Source organism: Pogoniulus pusillus, chromosome 11 (assembly GCF_015220805.1).
Source record: "Pogoniulus pusillus isolate bPogPus1 chromosome 11, bPogPus1.pri, whole genome shotgun sequence".
Taxonomy (NCBI): Eukaryota; Metazoa; Chordata; class Aves; order Piciformes; family Lybiidae; genus Pogoniulus; species Pogoniulus pusillus.
This window is the reverse complement of record NC_087274.1, coordinates 26,404,512-26,420,462: the sequence shown is the minus strand read 5'-3', so window position 1 is coordinate 26,420,462 and position 15,951 is coordinate 26,404,512. Positions and strand designations below refer to the sequence as shown.

Below are 15,951 nucleotides of genomic sequence, written 5' to 3'. Positions count from 1 at the left end.
TCTCCCAGCTCTCTTAGCCTGTCCTCACTGTTCCAGCCTCCCAGTCATCTTCAGAGCCTCCTCTGGACCTGCTCCACCCGATCAATGTGTTGAGGGCTCCAGAGCTAGATGCAATACTGCAGGTGATGTCTCACCAGAGCAAGGTCAAGTGGCAGAACCAAGGTGATCAAAACTACCCTCCCTTTTATCTTCCAGTTCCTGAACTGAAAAGAATAATTGTTTCATAAAGCCTCCAGGCTTTCAGTTTTGCCACCTGGATAAATCCTAGAAGCAGCAGATGAATTTCAGAGTGACAACTACTACTCAGAAGTCATCTTTTCAAGCAGCACCCACTAACCTGCAGCTAATGGGTTTTTCACTCCTCTATTAGCTGCAACTCCTATTTTAAAGAGCCATAAATATCTCACATGGCCACTCAAAAACACCCCTGGAATTGGTGCTTCCTGTTTACCTATTTCAAACAGCCTCCTTTTTGTTCACAGAATCCCATTTTAAAGCAGAATCCCAGCTGGGTGCTAAACCAGGCAAGCCTCAGGTCTGAATTTTAGAATTCTCCTGGAAGAAATAAATTCTTGGAAGAAAGAAGCAGCTACAGAGGACAATGAGCAACATCAGCTCTAAGTAGTTCAATGATTGCTGGGGCTCCAATGGGTCAAGAGACGACTCCAAAGGATGGCTCAAAGCCATCTGTAACAGATTACCATGGCTTGCACTTACTCTAACCAGACCACTACAAATTGATTTTTGAGGCAACCCTGCCAAAATGCATGAGGTTTCTCGGTGATTTCACTTGGCCCTTGGAAAAGAACACCACAAAAACAACCCAACTCCCAAAGGGAAAAGCAAACCCCAAACTTCATTATTTGGTTACAAGTAAATAGAACCTTAATAGAACCTTACAAGTAAATAGAACCTTACAAGTAAATAGAACCTTACAAGTAAATAGAACCTTACAAGTAAATAGAACCTTACAAGTAAATAGAACCTTACAAGGGGCTTGGAACACAAACCCTATAAGGAGAGGCTGAGGGAGCTGGGGTTGTTTAGCCTGCAGAAGAGGAGGCTCAGGGCAGACCTCATTGCTGTCTACAACTACCTGAAGGGAGGCTGTAGCCAGGTGGGGGTTGGGCTCTTCTGCCAGGCAACCAGCAATAGAACAAGGGGACACAGTCTCAAGTTGTGCTGGGGGAAGTATAGGCTGGATGTTAGGAGGAAGTTCTTGCTAGAGAGAGTGATTGGCATTGGAATGGGCTGCCCGGGGAGGTGGTAGAGTTGCCATCCCTGGAGGTGTTCAAGCAAAGCCTGGATGAGGCACTTGGTGCCATGGTCTGGTTGATTGGCTAGGGCTGGGTGCTAGGTTGGCCTGGGTGATCTTGGAGGTCTCTTCCAACCTGGTTGATTCTATGATTCTAAGTAAATAGAACCTTACAAGTAAACAGAACCTAAACCACACTGCTGTCTCTAGATTCAGTAGCTGAAGGGGGGCTACAAAAAAGCTGGGGAGGGACTTTTTAGGCTCTCAGGGAGTGACAGGTCTAGGGGGAATGAAGCGATGCTGGAGTTGGGTAGGTTCAGCCTAGACGTGAGGAGGAAGTTGTTGAGCATGAGAGTGGTGAGAGGCTGGAATGGGTTGCCCAGGGAGCTAGTTGAGGCCCCATCCCTGGAGGTGTTTAAGGCCAGGCTGGCTGAGGCTGTGGCCAGTGTGATCTAGGGTAGGGTGTCCCTGCCTGTGGCAGGGGGGTTGGTACTAGATGATCCTTGTGGTCCCTCCCAACCCTAACTGATTCTATGAATCTCTTGCAGACTGCTTTCATTAGCTACCTGTCAGGAAAAAAAAGAAATGATTCCTCAGCTTCCTACAAGGCAAGGGAAAAATGAAAGGGAGAAAAAAAAATACCCTTTGAAGCTCCCTGTTTCACTGATGCAGAAAGCAACAACAAAGAGCAGCGCATCCCTCAGCTCCTCGCAGAACGAGATACCAGCAAAACACTCCAGGTCTCTCTTTTTGCTTTAGCCTGGAAGGCAGCAGCACCAAATGTGATTATTTGTAACAGATTCCCAGCACTGCATCACCAAAATAAACATGTATGCTCTGCAACATACAGGTAACCCAACACACAAGGGGCTGCTGCCCACCTGGGGTCCTCACCAGCCATTCCCATCCCAGGTCACTAAACAGAACCTGCCTGAATAAAGATTTAAGCTACAGAAGGAATTTCAGCAACTCACCCAAATTAGGAGACATTTGGAATGGTTGATCTTATGGGAAAGAAAAGCAGGCTTTTAGATAAAATTGCCTTTTTGGATGTGTTTAGAGATCTTAAGATAGAGCAATGCCTAAAGTGTTTGGGTCTCTGGTTGTGCGCACTGGGAAGAACCAACCTAAGCACAGTTGGTCTCAGATAGTCCTAAAGAGCTGAACAAAATGCTCAGTAATAAATAAACCTCAATAATAAATAAGCCTAATATTATAATGTGCTTAAAGAGTAAGAGTTTTTTCACCTCAGGTTCCTATACAGGAGGTGGTGGAGGCAAGAAACATGTGGACATGGCACTTTGGGATGTGGCTTAGCAGCCACGGTGGTGATGGGCTGATGGTTGGACTTGATGATCTTAGAGGGCTTCTCCCACCAAAACAATTCTCTGATCTGAAATTCAGCATCATCAGGGACTCAGAGCTCTGTACTTTTAACCTCTTGGCTGCTAGAGAGCTGACAGGGAGCCTAAATTTAACCTATCACAAAAATCTTAACCTGAAGCAGACTTTAGGGGAGTTGTTTCACATCTGGTCCACGCCTCAGAAAGCAAGAGGAGGAAGAAGAGAAGTGACTGAAGCCCCATTGTAAGAGTAATTCTTTTTAAACTTGAGGCAAACTCTGTGGCCCTTAGTAGGTTTGCTCACTGCAAGTCATGAGAACTTGCATAGAGCTATGGCAGAGATTACTCAACATGACAGACAACACTAAAAAAACCCCAAACAACCCAAATGCTGAAAGGCAGGAAAAAAAGCACCAGAACAGCTGAAGTTTCTGCACCCTTCATGTTCATGGTCATAAAGGTTGAGAAAGGCCTCCAAGATCATCAGATAAAGGTTGAGAAAAGCCTCCATGATCATCAAATAAAGGTTGAGAAAGGCCTCCAAGATCATCAAATCCAACCATCAGCTAACACCACCATGACCATTAAACCATGTCCCAAGGTGCTGTGGCCATAGGTTTCTTGAACGCCTTCAGGAATGGTGACTCCACCTCTCTGGGCAGCTCCTTCCAATGCCTGATCAATCAGGAAAGATGTTTTAACCCTAACATCCAACCTAGACCTCCCCTGGCACAATTTCAGGCCATTTCCTCTCCTCCTGTCCTTGAGAGAAGAGGCCAACCCCCACCTCACTCCAACCTCCTTTCCAGGGAGTTGCAGAGAGCAACGAGGTCTCCCCTCAGCCTCCTTTCCTGCAGGCTAAACCCCAGCTCCCTCAGCTGCCCCTCCTCAGACCTGCTCTCCAGATCCCCATGCATGCATTTGACAGCCACAAGGAGTTAACTGTGCCTAAAAACAATAATGATGCTCCATTTACACAGCTTATTACTTCTTGCATTGAAGATGAATGAACAGCACTTGCTTGTACCAGGGGTATTCACACCTGCAGGCAGAACACACTTACACAACCATCACAGGAGGGTTTAAGCTGGAAAGGACCTTAAAGATCATCCAGCTCCCACCCCATCACAACCATCCAGCTGTGGCTACAAGTCAGATACTGCTGCAACAACTGATGGCCATGACAGAATTTTACCTACAGGGAGGATTTTTGAATGCACAGAGGGGAGAAGGAAAACAAACAAAAAAAAAGAGTGGAGGAAAGTCATGCTGCTCTGCAAAATTTACTATAAAATCTATTTTCATCTAATTTTGACATGGGAGTGTGGCTAAGCTGGTGGATCTGAAGGAAAAGCTATTTTTGTCTTACAGAGATGCACGTGGAGGAATGGGTCTGGGCATATGTTGCTACTCCAGTGATAAATAAATCTGGGGTGGAGGAGGCTGCAGCAGCTCGCCCATGGATGTGTTTGTCCCATCTTCTACCCCCCTCTAACCACCAAACTTCAGTTCTCCCATGTGCCAGCCCCTGGTGACTGCACTGCCAGGACCTCTCAGAAGTGGCAAAAAGAAATCTTTGAATGATAAAGATTTTGTAGGGTAGAAAAACCCTGCAGACCCTCGGGTGGGTTGAGCAGAGCCGACCCGTGTGGCATGGCACTGCAAAGGATGCAGGCTGTCACCTCCAGAGCTATCCAGAGCTTATCAGCAGGGCTGCAGGGTAGGGCTGGGGCCCAGCAGAGCTGCCTTCAAATCATCCTTGCTGGTGGAGCCCAGCAAAGTTGTCTTCAGGCTTGCCCTTGCTGCTGGGGCCAGGAAAAGCCCTTGGTCAGCTCCGGGAGGGCAAGGTGGAGGTTAGGAACTCTGGTGCAGGCTGGTGCCTTGCTCGCTGTGCCCATGCTGAGTGCCTGCAGGATGGAGCTGCCTTCAGATGCAAAAGCCAAGGCTCCTCCATGGCAAGGTGGGTTTTAGGAGAGGCACCCTGACTTTAAAGGTGTTATCTGTGATTTGGTCAACCCCAAAACATTTCAGTCCACTACTAATGGTGGACAAAGCACATCCCTCACACTTGGAAACAGGGGTTGTCTTTCCTACTGCTTCCCAACAAACTCCACCCTGGAGATGACAAAAACGCCAAAGCAGTTCCAGTGCTGCTAAAGTGCAGAAACCCAAAAGCAACGATGGGAATTGTTTCAGCAGCAGCATCCCTGGCTGTCCCCTTCCCAAGGGGTCTCGGCTTTCAGATGTAATCCCTCCCACTACAGAATACACTGAAGGTCTCTAATCCTAATCTGGTAAGATCTCTCTGATATGGAGATGCATCCCCTGAAGCACCCTCATTGAATTGCAGTGAGATGCCAGCAGTGAAAGGCTCACTGGGCAAGGCCCTCCATTGCCCGAGGACAAGACCTGAGCTCAGTTTCCAGGAGCAGAGCTGGGGAAGCAGGGAGGCAGAGATAAGGACACAGCCTCTCCCTTGGGTTTTGCATCTCCAAGCCCCACACTGGTCTCCTCAGAGAGCTGTGAGGAGAGGCACACCTCAACACCCCCATGCAGGACACCCAGCTCAGGGCACAGCCCAAGGTAGCAAGAAATGCTTAGGATAGGGATGCTTCAGATTCCAGCTGCCTCTGGGGCACCTCACAGGGTAGGGCTCTCCAAAACTAGGCTCCTCCACCGGGAAGCAGCAGCCCTGAGCCCTTGCCCTGTGTCAGCTAACTGAGCCCCTCTTTGCAAAGCAAGAGCTGCTCTGTTCTTGACAAACAATGTTATCACCTGGCAGTGGAGCTCCTGCTTATCTGGCAGCTTGAGCATTAGCCAGAATGTGGAGGAGCTGGGCTCCAGGGTTGCCCCTCTGCCCTGGGGGCTCTGGTCAGGAGAAGCTCCTGTGCTGGCTTGCAAAGGGTCTGGGCATGGCAGAGCAATCACAGCATCCAAGGTGAGGATCTCCTCTCAAGGTGGCCTGTGTGTTTTCCCTGCATCTCAAACTCCCTGCTGCCCACCCCACAGACCCCCAAGGCTCAGCACCTGCTGAGCAGGGTTAGCAGGAACCACACTGCTCGAACCCTACTGCTTTCCCCTTTGCAAACAGGTGGGCTCACCTCCCCTGGCATCAGCTCTGTCCCTCAACATCAAACCCACTGTGAACAGGCCTGATCCTAGAGCACAAGTGAAATACTTGATGTTTCCCAAACATCTCACTGAAGGTGAGGAACAAATAGCAAACAGGATCCTGATTCCCCTCAAGAGGAGCAAACAGCAAGCAGGGTCTCACCTCCTCACAGTCCAACTCTGGCCCCACTTCAACTGGTGTCCTTCTGGCAGAAGGACACGATCCCAAAACCTCTGCCAAGAAGGGCAGGACATCCCCTCTGAGTTCACCCGAGGAGTGCACCACCCAAGAGCTGTAGAAACTGAGCCCTAAGGAACTGCTTCCCTGTGACCTCTCTTCCTTAGCGCCCTGTCCTCCGCGGAGGTTGGGATATCACTGCAAGCTCTTCCTTTGCACCCTCCCGTACCAGGGGACAAAGGGCAGCAGGACAGGGAGGCTCTGCTGACCCCTGGATGGATGGAGGCAGGGGAGCAGAGGCACACTTCCCTCCCAGCATGAGGGAGCCAGAGGCACCAGTCTGCCCGAGAGCCGCAGATGTGCCGCCTGCCACTGGGCACAGCTGCCAGCCTGGCGTGGCTAATGCGACCCGACACCTCCTGCAGCAGCCACTCCAGCTTCATCTGCTGTGTTATGCAAGGCAGATGCCCTCAAGACTCCACTTGGTCCTGCGGCCAACAGTTCTCCAGGCTGCCCCCTCCATGCTGCCTGCCCGTCCTGCCCTGCGGCACCGAGCACTGCAATGCAGCCGCCCGGCTCATCGCTGGCGCCCAACACCACTGGCAGAGGCCAGCTCCCACCACCACCAGCTCTTTGCACCACCACCACACACATGCATGCCCCTCAGCAGACCCTGCCAGGGGAGCCAGCAGCAGGAGAGAACCCTTCAAACCACCACAGAAACGACATCCTAGCTCCCAAGCCCAATTTGGAGAGCAGAAGTTTTAGCACTGGAGGCAAAGAGTCCTGGTTTCCATCAGGTCTCAACCTTACAAGAATCACTCCAACACACCAACCACTGCAAAAAAAAACCAAACCCACAAAACCACAAATGACCAAAATCAACACCAAAAAAAAACCCAACCCACAACATGAGCAGTGGGGACAGAAGCTTGAAGAGACACTGTAAAACTGATTAGTTGTCAAAATCATCAGACCATAAAAGCAGCTCCAGCTGTGCTCCTCTTATTTGCGTAGGGAAGGAGGCAGAGTTCTATTTTAAATCAATTCCTGCTTTTTCTGTCATTTACTAGAGCCTGAGTTACTCTGGTTGACAATTAAGCTCATTATCCAACCCCCTTCTTACCCACCACCCCGGTGGCTTTTTTCATACCCTATGAAGGAGGAGGGGAGGTAAAAAAAGAGGCAGTAAGTGCTAATTTAAAATGAAAAAGACAAGTTTACAAATGGCTCTGGAAGGTGTAGGAACCATTCAGCCTTCTGCTTTAAGACCCCAGTACAGGACTTGACACAATTCCCCTCCAATCAGCAGCAAATTCAAGTCTCCCCACTTGGAATGAGCTCCAAGCATGAGCTTCTCCCTAGGATCAGGTGATAGGACAAGAAGAAATGGGCTCAAATTGTGCTAGGGGAGGTTTAGGAAGGATTTCTCTGCTGCAAGAGCAGTCAGGCACTGGAACAGGCTGCCCAGAGTGGTGGCAGAGTCACTGTCCTTGGAGGTGTCCCAGAAACAGGGCACTTGAGGACATGGTTTAAGGGCCATGGTGGGTCTTAGGTTAATGGTTGGACTGGATGATCTTAGAGGTCTTTTTCAACCAAAACAATTCCATGATTCCACGCCAAGTGCTGGCCCAAACGTTCTGCCAGATCCCTGGCATAAGTGTGGGAGGGGCAAGAGAAAGCAAAGATTGAAATTCTGGCTGCTCAACTTCTGCACAAAGTATTTCTCAGCTCACACAAAAACCAGCTGAGGAAACTTCAACAACAAGCAATTCAGAGGTGAGTGGTTCAGGAAAACTGCAGAGGAAAACCCACAGCACGATGTAAAGGATGGAACTGTCCCACACTGATCATTCAGCTGGGTGCTTACGAGGCATCCCGCTGCAGACTGGGTCCTTTTGGTTCCATTTTCACAGCTGCTTTGGCAAAACCACCAGGAATGATCTGTTGTGACAGTTAAAATACTCCCTCGCTGCAGACCCTTGCCTTGTCAAAGGCTGTTTGCTGGAGACTCTGCTACAGCATCCCCAACCCCAGACACCATACAGAGCCCACTGCCAACAATAGCTTTTTATGGCTGGCTACCAGGGATGCCAAGAGCAAAACTTCAGCAAAGCCACAACCACCATCATGGTCTGAGACCTTTAAGACCACATTCCAGTCCCACTTCTGCCTTTGTCACACTAAGAAGCAAGAATTCATGAACCCACCACAAGAGCACTCCACTTTCTCTATTTTCCACACTGGGGAGAAATAACCTAAAACACTGAAGTCAGTAAACAAGGATTCCTCAAGGAGGAGCCAAAAGTTGCTTGGTCATACTCCCATCCAAAGCCAGGCTAACCTGCAGTTACATCAGGTTGGGTCTTTTTAACTCATCTAGTCAAGCTCTGACCACTTCCAGCCACTCTGGGCAGCTGTTCTCATGCCTGCTACCCTCCTTGCGTTCATTTCTTCTCTAACACCTCAATAAGGACCTCCCCCTAACTGCCCAGCTGGAGCAATGCAGAAGACAAGGAGCCCTTTTTCTCACTGCAGTCATTTCTGCCTGGGTGCTAAGCTGCAAAGTAGCCAAAGAGAAGACAATCTCGGAGCTGGAAGTTGTTTTACTGTCATTTTTCTGTCCTTTGGGTGGGCTGGGCAGCACCAACACGGTGATGTGCCTTTCCCCATACCTTCCAGCAGACAAAGTGGTTCAGACAGATGGCCTCTGAAGCCCACAAAGCTCTGGGCTTTTCCCAGGTGATTAGTTATACTGCTATCCTACAGGGAAGAGATCCAGCAACTCTTATTTTGGGAGGAAACAGGAGCAAAACACAGGATTCACATCCTGCACATGGTGCCACCAAATAGCATCAGACAGCACATGGACAGGTACCACTGGTGGTCAGCCTCAATCCATGGACACTTCTCCTCTCCAGTTTCCAAAGCCTCTTTGGTCTTTACCTAATTACAGTTCCAATCAATCTGCTTAACACCCCTATCATCATCATCATCAAGGAACTCCAACAAGCACCAACGATCCCATAAATCTGCTTTTTCATGGTGTGGCAGAAGCCTAATTACACAATAAATCCTGCCAGAAAGCAAAGCCCCCACGCTTGCTCTGTCACCAAATAACAGCAGTGTGAATGCTCCAAAGCCATGGCGGCCACACAGCTGAAGCAGACAACATTGCTGACCCCAAACAAATCCAGGGCATTCCTCTGAGCCCCTGCCCTTTGTTTTCTCTGTTAGCATGATCAAAACAGGCACTCTGATCCATGTCATGAATCCCAACCATGAGTGATGCAGCTCAAGCGTTCTGCTGGAGTCTCCTGCTGCTTTCTCCAGCACAGCACTACAGCTGAACATCAGCAGAGAGGTTCAGAAAGAGTTCTGCCACCAGTCCTTTTATTTTTGTGACACCACCTTTAATGAAGATTGAGGGTTTTTTTAAACACCAGGCACACATTACTTCATTGTTGCAAAAGCAAGGACAAGGAGGAAGTGCAGCACAACCTGTGTGTAAGGTGGGATAAGATCTGGAGGAGATCCACACTATGACGGGAAACAAAATCCAAAGCAAACACATGTGAGGTGTTTGGGGGGGGATTCTTATTAGAGGAGCAGCATCATTTTAGCAGTACTATTGTGCATTGGAAGTCAAAGAAAGTTTGTGGCTGTGGTAGCTCCTATGAGTCTCCTCATAGCACCCGAGAAAGGGTTTGTCACACCTGAGGGACTGCAATGATACAGCAAAAACTCAGAGATAAACAACCCTGAGAAGATGAAGCTATGGTGGGGTACTGGCATTGCCTTGCTCTCCCACCTCACCACCAGTACTAAGCAACCACCAAAAGCACACCTCAGACCCCCAACAACTGCCCAGACAACCCCTTGCTTTGGTCCCCAGTGTGCATGTCTGCCTACAAAAAGGGAAACAGCAGCTGACTAGTTCTAAAGGCTCTTTTAAACAATCACATCTGACATCTTTAAGAGCTCTGGCAAGGAAATGTTATCACCAGCTACTCTGTTTTTAATTACAGGCATGTTTGTCATAAATGGAGGAAGGCATCACATCAAAGCCAGGCAGCATCTCTTTGCATACCTGATCTGTGCCTTTTCCAAAGCATTAAGTAATGCTGCTCTTGAATAATACAAAAAGTTGGAGCAACTAAACAGGTTCCTTGATGTGTTTGGGGCTAAGATCTTTTCTCTCTCACTCCTCCTGCTCTCAGAGCGAATGCCAAGTCAAGAAGCAAAGAACTAACAAGCTCAAGAAGTAAGGGCTGGAGTGGACTGTGCTTGCAATAAATAACCCCCAACATCCAGTCCCTGTGTCCCCAGGCACTCGACACCTCAGTCAGCAGACAGACCATGGGACTCAGGACTGCTGCACTCAGGGGGTGGATGGAGGCTGCCTTGGATGACTAGACATTTTAGGGAGGAAAAAAGGGAGAAAAACTACCAAAACCTACAAAAACCCTCCAGAAAAACCTAATTAAAAGCAAACCAGAGATGGCTTAGTGCCTGAGATGGCTAAAAGAGCTGCATTCTGGTGACTGGAGCTTGCGGAGTGCTGCTGACAGGAGGGAAAAGGCTCCAGGAGCAAGGAGCAGGGAGCAGCCATGTTCCCCGAGCAGGGCTGGAGGGAGGCTGCCTCTGGGGAGTGGACACTCACCTGGTGGTTTCATGTAATATTGCTCAATATCAGACATGTCCGTGCGCAGGGCGCAATCGAGATAGTGGAGGATAACTTTTCTACTGAAGTAGTACCTCATGCCCATCAGAAAGATGGGCAAGCAGCAGGTCAGCAGGAAGGACTTGGTCACAACAAAGCATATTACTATGGAGATAAGGAAGAGAAATAAACGACACCTGTCAGAAAAGAGAATTTAGTGTTGATTTCGGAATGCAAACTCATTAAAAATCAGCTGAAAACAAACAAATCAACCCCCCCCCCCAGGCAGAACAAACAGGCAAAACGCACGTTTGCAGCAGGCACACGATTCACCCTCTCGAGATGACCACACCGAGACAACCCCGGAGGAAGTTTATGGGCTGCTTGGAGACAGCCACTGGAGAAGCCGCGGCAGAGCCCACCGAACTGCCCAGGAAAGAGGCTGGTGGGGACAGGCGCTCCCCTCACGGACCTGCTTTGCTTTCCATGGTGGAGCCAGAAGGCAGGCAGGGCGGAAAAGCCACGCTGCAGGCACGGCGCTCCGCAGCCACGCGTGTGGCACTGCGGCATTGCTGCTCCCATCACGGGGAGCACCCGCTCCCGGGGGGGATACCCTGCCTGCTGCGATGCTGCTGGTGGCCTAGGGGGCTTCTACAGATGCCCCCCGCGATGACAGCTTCCCCCAGCATGTCTCCAACCTCCCAGAGCAGGCCAAATGTCTACTTGGGGAGCGAGGGATGACTCTCCTCCAGCACAGGGCCCCGTCCTCCTTCCTTGCTGGGGCACGGTGGGGACAACCTGCTTGCATCCACCAGAGGTATGAGAAACCAGCCCAGATCTTGCTCCAAGGGGTGGTGGGCACATAGCCGGGGAAGGGGATGCACATTACCAGTAACGTGGGACTCAGTTGTGTGCAATTATTTGCACCCTGGTGCGTGATTATTCGCACCGCGAAGAGGACACCTTGCGGGTGCTGCTTGGAGGGCGAAACTCTAGGAGGTGACCCCCCCCGGCCCGGCCCTGCTGCAGGGGTCACCCTCCCTCTCCATAGCTCTGGGGGAGCTTAAAGGCAGGGACGCTCTGCTGGCGGCTCTGGCCGTCTCCAGGCAACGCCGAAACGCAGCAGTCCCCCCTCAAATCACCGTGCTGCGCGGGGGCAGCGCGGTTCCCCTTCATCGCAACTCCCCCCGCACCCCCTCCCAGGGCTGCGGGAACAGAAGGACAGCTCCACCTTCCCCTTCCGCGTAACCTGCGCGCCAGACCCCAAACACACACAGCATTCCTCTCCCTCAAAACCCGCGCAGGGTCGCGCATCCACCACACACAGCCCCGGCGCTCCGGGCTGCCCCCGCCTGCCGCCGCAGCGCTGCGGCTCCGCACCGCACGATGCCGTGGCGAGCCCGGGGCGGCGGGGCCGCGGCTGCTCTCGCTTCTCCGACCATTTTGCGAAGACCCAGGGGACGGAGGCCGGGGAGGGGGGTAAAGGAGATCAGCCCATCGTCCCCCCCGAAAAGAGAGCAGGTACTCACCGGCCAGCAGCCCGTAGAGCAGCTGGGTGCGGGGCTGCTGCCGCAGCCCCCTGAAGGCCGTGTTGGGGATCCGCTCCATGATCCCCTCGTAAAAGATGCGGCGCACAACCTCCTGCTCCGAGGGGTGGAACTCGCGGATATAGACATTGTCGCGCCTAGGGTCCTCTTTTGGGGGAGTGAGGGGAGGTGGGGGGGATGATGAAGGAGAACCCGCCAAAGACGGCCACATTTGGGAGGAGGAAACAATGATCGTGTCCTTTTTAGAGCCCGGGATTGATTCATGATCTTCTGCCACAATCTTGGTCTCACAAACCATCTTGGGAGACAGACAATGCATGCAAACCGAACACGGGGAGGGGAGCAGGAGAAAAACGGGAAGGGGGGGGGAGGGTGGGGGGAAAAAATATATTTAAAAAAAAATTAAAAAAAAAAAAAAAAAAAGGAAAGGGGGAGGGGAAGGAGCGGGGCGCGGAGCAGGGACGGAGACCCGCCGGGCAGCGGCTACGCGGGGTGCGGAGCAGCGCGGCCGGGCGGGAAGGGAGAAAGGACTCTCTCTGCATTTTGGAGAAGCATTTATAGTGCGGGGGGGAGGCCGGCCCGCAAGTCCCCCGGGTCCTAGAGCCCCCCGCATTGGCTGCGCAGGGTCGCCATGTGATCGGAGCGGGGACGGCTCCCTGTTCTCCACCCACCCTCCCACCGTCCCTGCACCGCCCCTTGCAAATTACTACGGCGCGTCCCTAGGCGGTGGGTTCCTACCGGGGCGATCGTACATCGTTACCGCATACACCCGTGCGTGGCCCGTGTGTGTGATTTATTTATATACAGTCAAAGCACCCTACGGTTTCTGGAACAGTCGCTGCGGGAGCCTGCAGACCATCGTAGCGAGTTTTGGGAGGTGGGTGGCGTCCCGGCAGCGTTGGCCCCGCGCTAGTCTCCGCATCCCGGGGAGCTGCGACGTAGGCTGCTCCGCAGGGAGTCATCCACTGCCCTCGGCGAGCCGTGGAGGAGCACCCCTAGCCCACCCTGCGAGGGAACACTACGAGAGGGGTACGGGTGAATGTGTGCAGCCGTGGTGCTCCCCAGACACAAATAAAGCCCCCTCCCCACCGATCAGCTCTCCCCGGCCGGTAGCTTTTTTTTTCCGTGGCCGGCTCAGCACCGCTGCGTGAGGTGGAGAGAAGAGGCGGAGGGATGCGCAGAGGAAGAGGATCGGCTCATCCTCACACCACCCGAAAAGCTTCGGCCTCTCCCGGTTGGAACCGGCCGGCATCTGCCCGAGGCATGCGCCGTGCACGGCCGGTGCGGGGACGGGGCGGAGCGGGGGGATGCTCCAGACCACCCCCACCCCACTCAATCCTCTTCCCTCCGCCGGACAGGTCTGAAGAGCTGTGCTGACCTCCCACTTTCTGCTAGTTGCGTCCCCCGAAAGCTTTATGCGTGCTTCGTCCTGGAGAGTGCAGCCGTGACTCCGCACACACACTTCACCTGTGCCTCTGCCTGCAAGGTGCAACCCTGCACCCCCCGGAAAGTTTCATCTATGTCTCTTCCTCCTGCAAGGTGCATCCCCCTGCCAGTAGGCGCCCTGGCTCCCACCCTTCTTTGAGTTACATCCCTGAACCACCCTGCAAGGTGTAACGCCGCACCTCTCTGTCGGCTCCATTCCTGCTCCCCTCCAGAAGCTGCTCGCACTCCTCTGTCAGCTCCATTGCTGCTCCCCTCCAGAAGCTGCTCGCACTCCTCTGTCAGCTCCATTCCTGCTCCCTTCCAGAAGCTGCTCGCTCCTGGCACCTCGCAGGACTTGCTGTCCCCGAGGAGCTCACAGGGGACATTTCGGTCCTTCAGAGAAGACACAGCGAGCAACTGGGTCTTTGCTTCAAGCTGAAGCTTGATGTCACTGCATTGATTTAATTGTGGTTATTTTGCTTCGCTTTGCTATTAAAAATCGTTCAGGAGTACAAGAGATGGGAGAGGGGGAAGCACTAGATAAAGGCTTGGAAAGCTTCACACTTGGAGCAGTGATGCCAGCACCCCACAGGCTTCTGCTGCATCGGGTGTCCCTGGTGAGAAGCTGCTTTTGGGCAGCTGTGGGATCTAGCCATGGTCAGAAGCTGCAGTACTGCCAGGCTGCTTGGAGGGGCAAGCACAGCATGGACTTGGTAGCAGCAGAGTTTGCGTTTCCAATCCACATCTCCTGCAGCTGCAGCCAGAGCAACCTCCAGCTCCTAAAACCTGCAACTCCAGAGAGCAAAATGTAGGGCTAGAAAAGATGGCACAGTGTGGGTATGATGGAGGTCTTGCTGCTTTGTTGATGGGTTAGCCAACAGAGTAACACAGAATGGTAGGGGTTGGAAAAGACCTCTGGAGATCACCAAGCCCACCCTCCCCCCGCCAAACCAATATCACTTAGGACATACAGGAACACGTCTGGGTGGGTCTTGAAAGTCTCCAGAGGAGACTCCACAACCTCTCTGGTCAGCCTGCTCCAGTGCTCCATCACTCTTGCAGTGAAGTTTTCCCTCTTGTTCAAGAATGAAGCACAGCAAGGAGATCCCTCCATGGCATCCTTGTGTGCCCCTGACACTTTTCAGTTTGGTGAGGATCAGCTGGACTCTGTACTCAGAAGATGCCTGGCAGCCCCAAATTCACCAGCACGAGGGTGAAGAGTCTGTGGATGGGGGAAATAAATACTCAAATCAGGGTGGTGCTTGGCTTTGAATATCGAAAGCTCAGGGCCAAAGATAGGAGGTTGCTGTTTCAAAAATATCATTCAAATGCTGCTTAGTTTCCATGTGCCTGAGTTAAGCAGGCAGTTATTTTGGTTTGATCCTTTCTAGTTAGATGTGTTGCTTATTGATGAAATAACCACAGAAATAAAAATCAGCCCATTCCTTAAACAAAACCCCAACCCACTGCAGTTACATAACAGCCAGGGGAGCTCCCCAGTCCCAGGCTATAGACTTGAGTGCTTGCAGAGGGTTCTCTTTAGAAAGGCACTAAATCCTTGTTTACTATTTATGCTGCTGCATATGAGCATCTCCTGAGCAGCAAGGAGCAGCTCCTGCTCCTCCAAGGTGAGCAGGTACCATCAACCCCATCACAGTGAGGGACCCGAGGCGCAGAGGGATGTGGTGATTTATGCACCATCATGCGGTGACTCGAAGAAGAAGACACAAGCACTGGACCAGACTTCCTGAGTCCCTGCTGGCTGTCTGAATGCCAAATTTTGCCTTTCTCCTTGCAAAGCCAAGATTTCAGCTTTCTCTGTAAACTGGAGCTGGTGAGGAGGCTCTGGGGGTGTTGCTGTGTGATGAGGAAGAGGGATTGGTGATGAGCAGGTGGCTGTGACTGAGCGAAGCAAATGTCAGTGAGAATAGAGGGCCTGGCTGAAATCAATTGCAGAAGCCAGTCAGGTTTGCAGAGGGCAGGTTTGGGCCCCTGGAATGAAAAGGACATTGTTAGCAGCCTGCTGGCACAGCAACTGCTCTGCCAGGAGCTCTCAGTCTTCACACAGTTGTCATCCCAAGTTGCAGAGGATTTTGATCCTGGGGTTACTCCTGTTCCTCCAGGACCTAAGGGGAGATCTCACACATGCCCTGACCGACCACTGAACCCTATGGATAGAACTAATGTAATTAAGATGGACAGGTTAGAGCTGGAATGTTGTGCCAGTGAGCTCAGCAGCTCTTGCTGTTGGGTGTAAAGAAGGGGCTTGTATAGATGCTCCCTTGTTGATATGGCTGGGAAAGAGCCCTGGGGTAAGCAGGGCAGATCGTGTGGCTCTGGGGGCTGGGGTTGTTTGAATATTTCAGTGAGAACCATGCTTTGCCTTCAGCAGGTCTGCTTTAGGCTGACTTTGCTTTGGATTAGCACAT

General features: G+C 51.9%; 1 protein-coding gene across 1 annotated transcript in view; it reads right to left on the bottom strand.

The window, feature by feature from the left end:
• Positions 1-12,457, bottom strand: part of NAT8L (N-acetyltransferase 8 like) — a 30,359-nt gene extending 17,902 nt beyond the window's left edge. The window contains exons 1-2 of the mRNA XM_064151565.1: positions 12,080-12,457; positions 10,551-10,715 (exon numbers count right to left, since the gene is read on the bottom strand). Of these exons, the coding sequence (XP_064007635.1) occupies positions 10,551-10,715; positions 12,080-12,416 (502 nt within the window). The 5' untranslated portion in view covers positions 12,417-12,457. The remainder of the gene's footprint in view (positions 1-10,550; positions 10,716-12,079) is intronic.
• Positions 12,458-15,951: the final 3,494 nt, after the last annotated feature.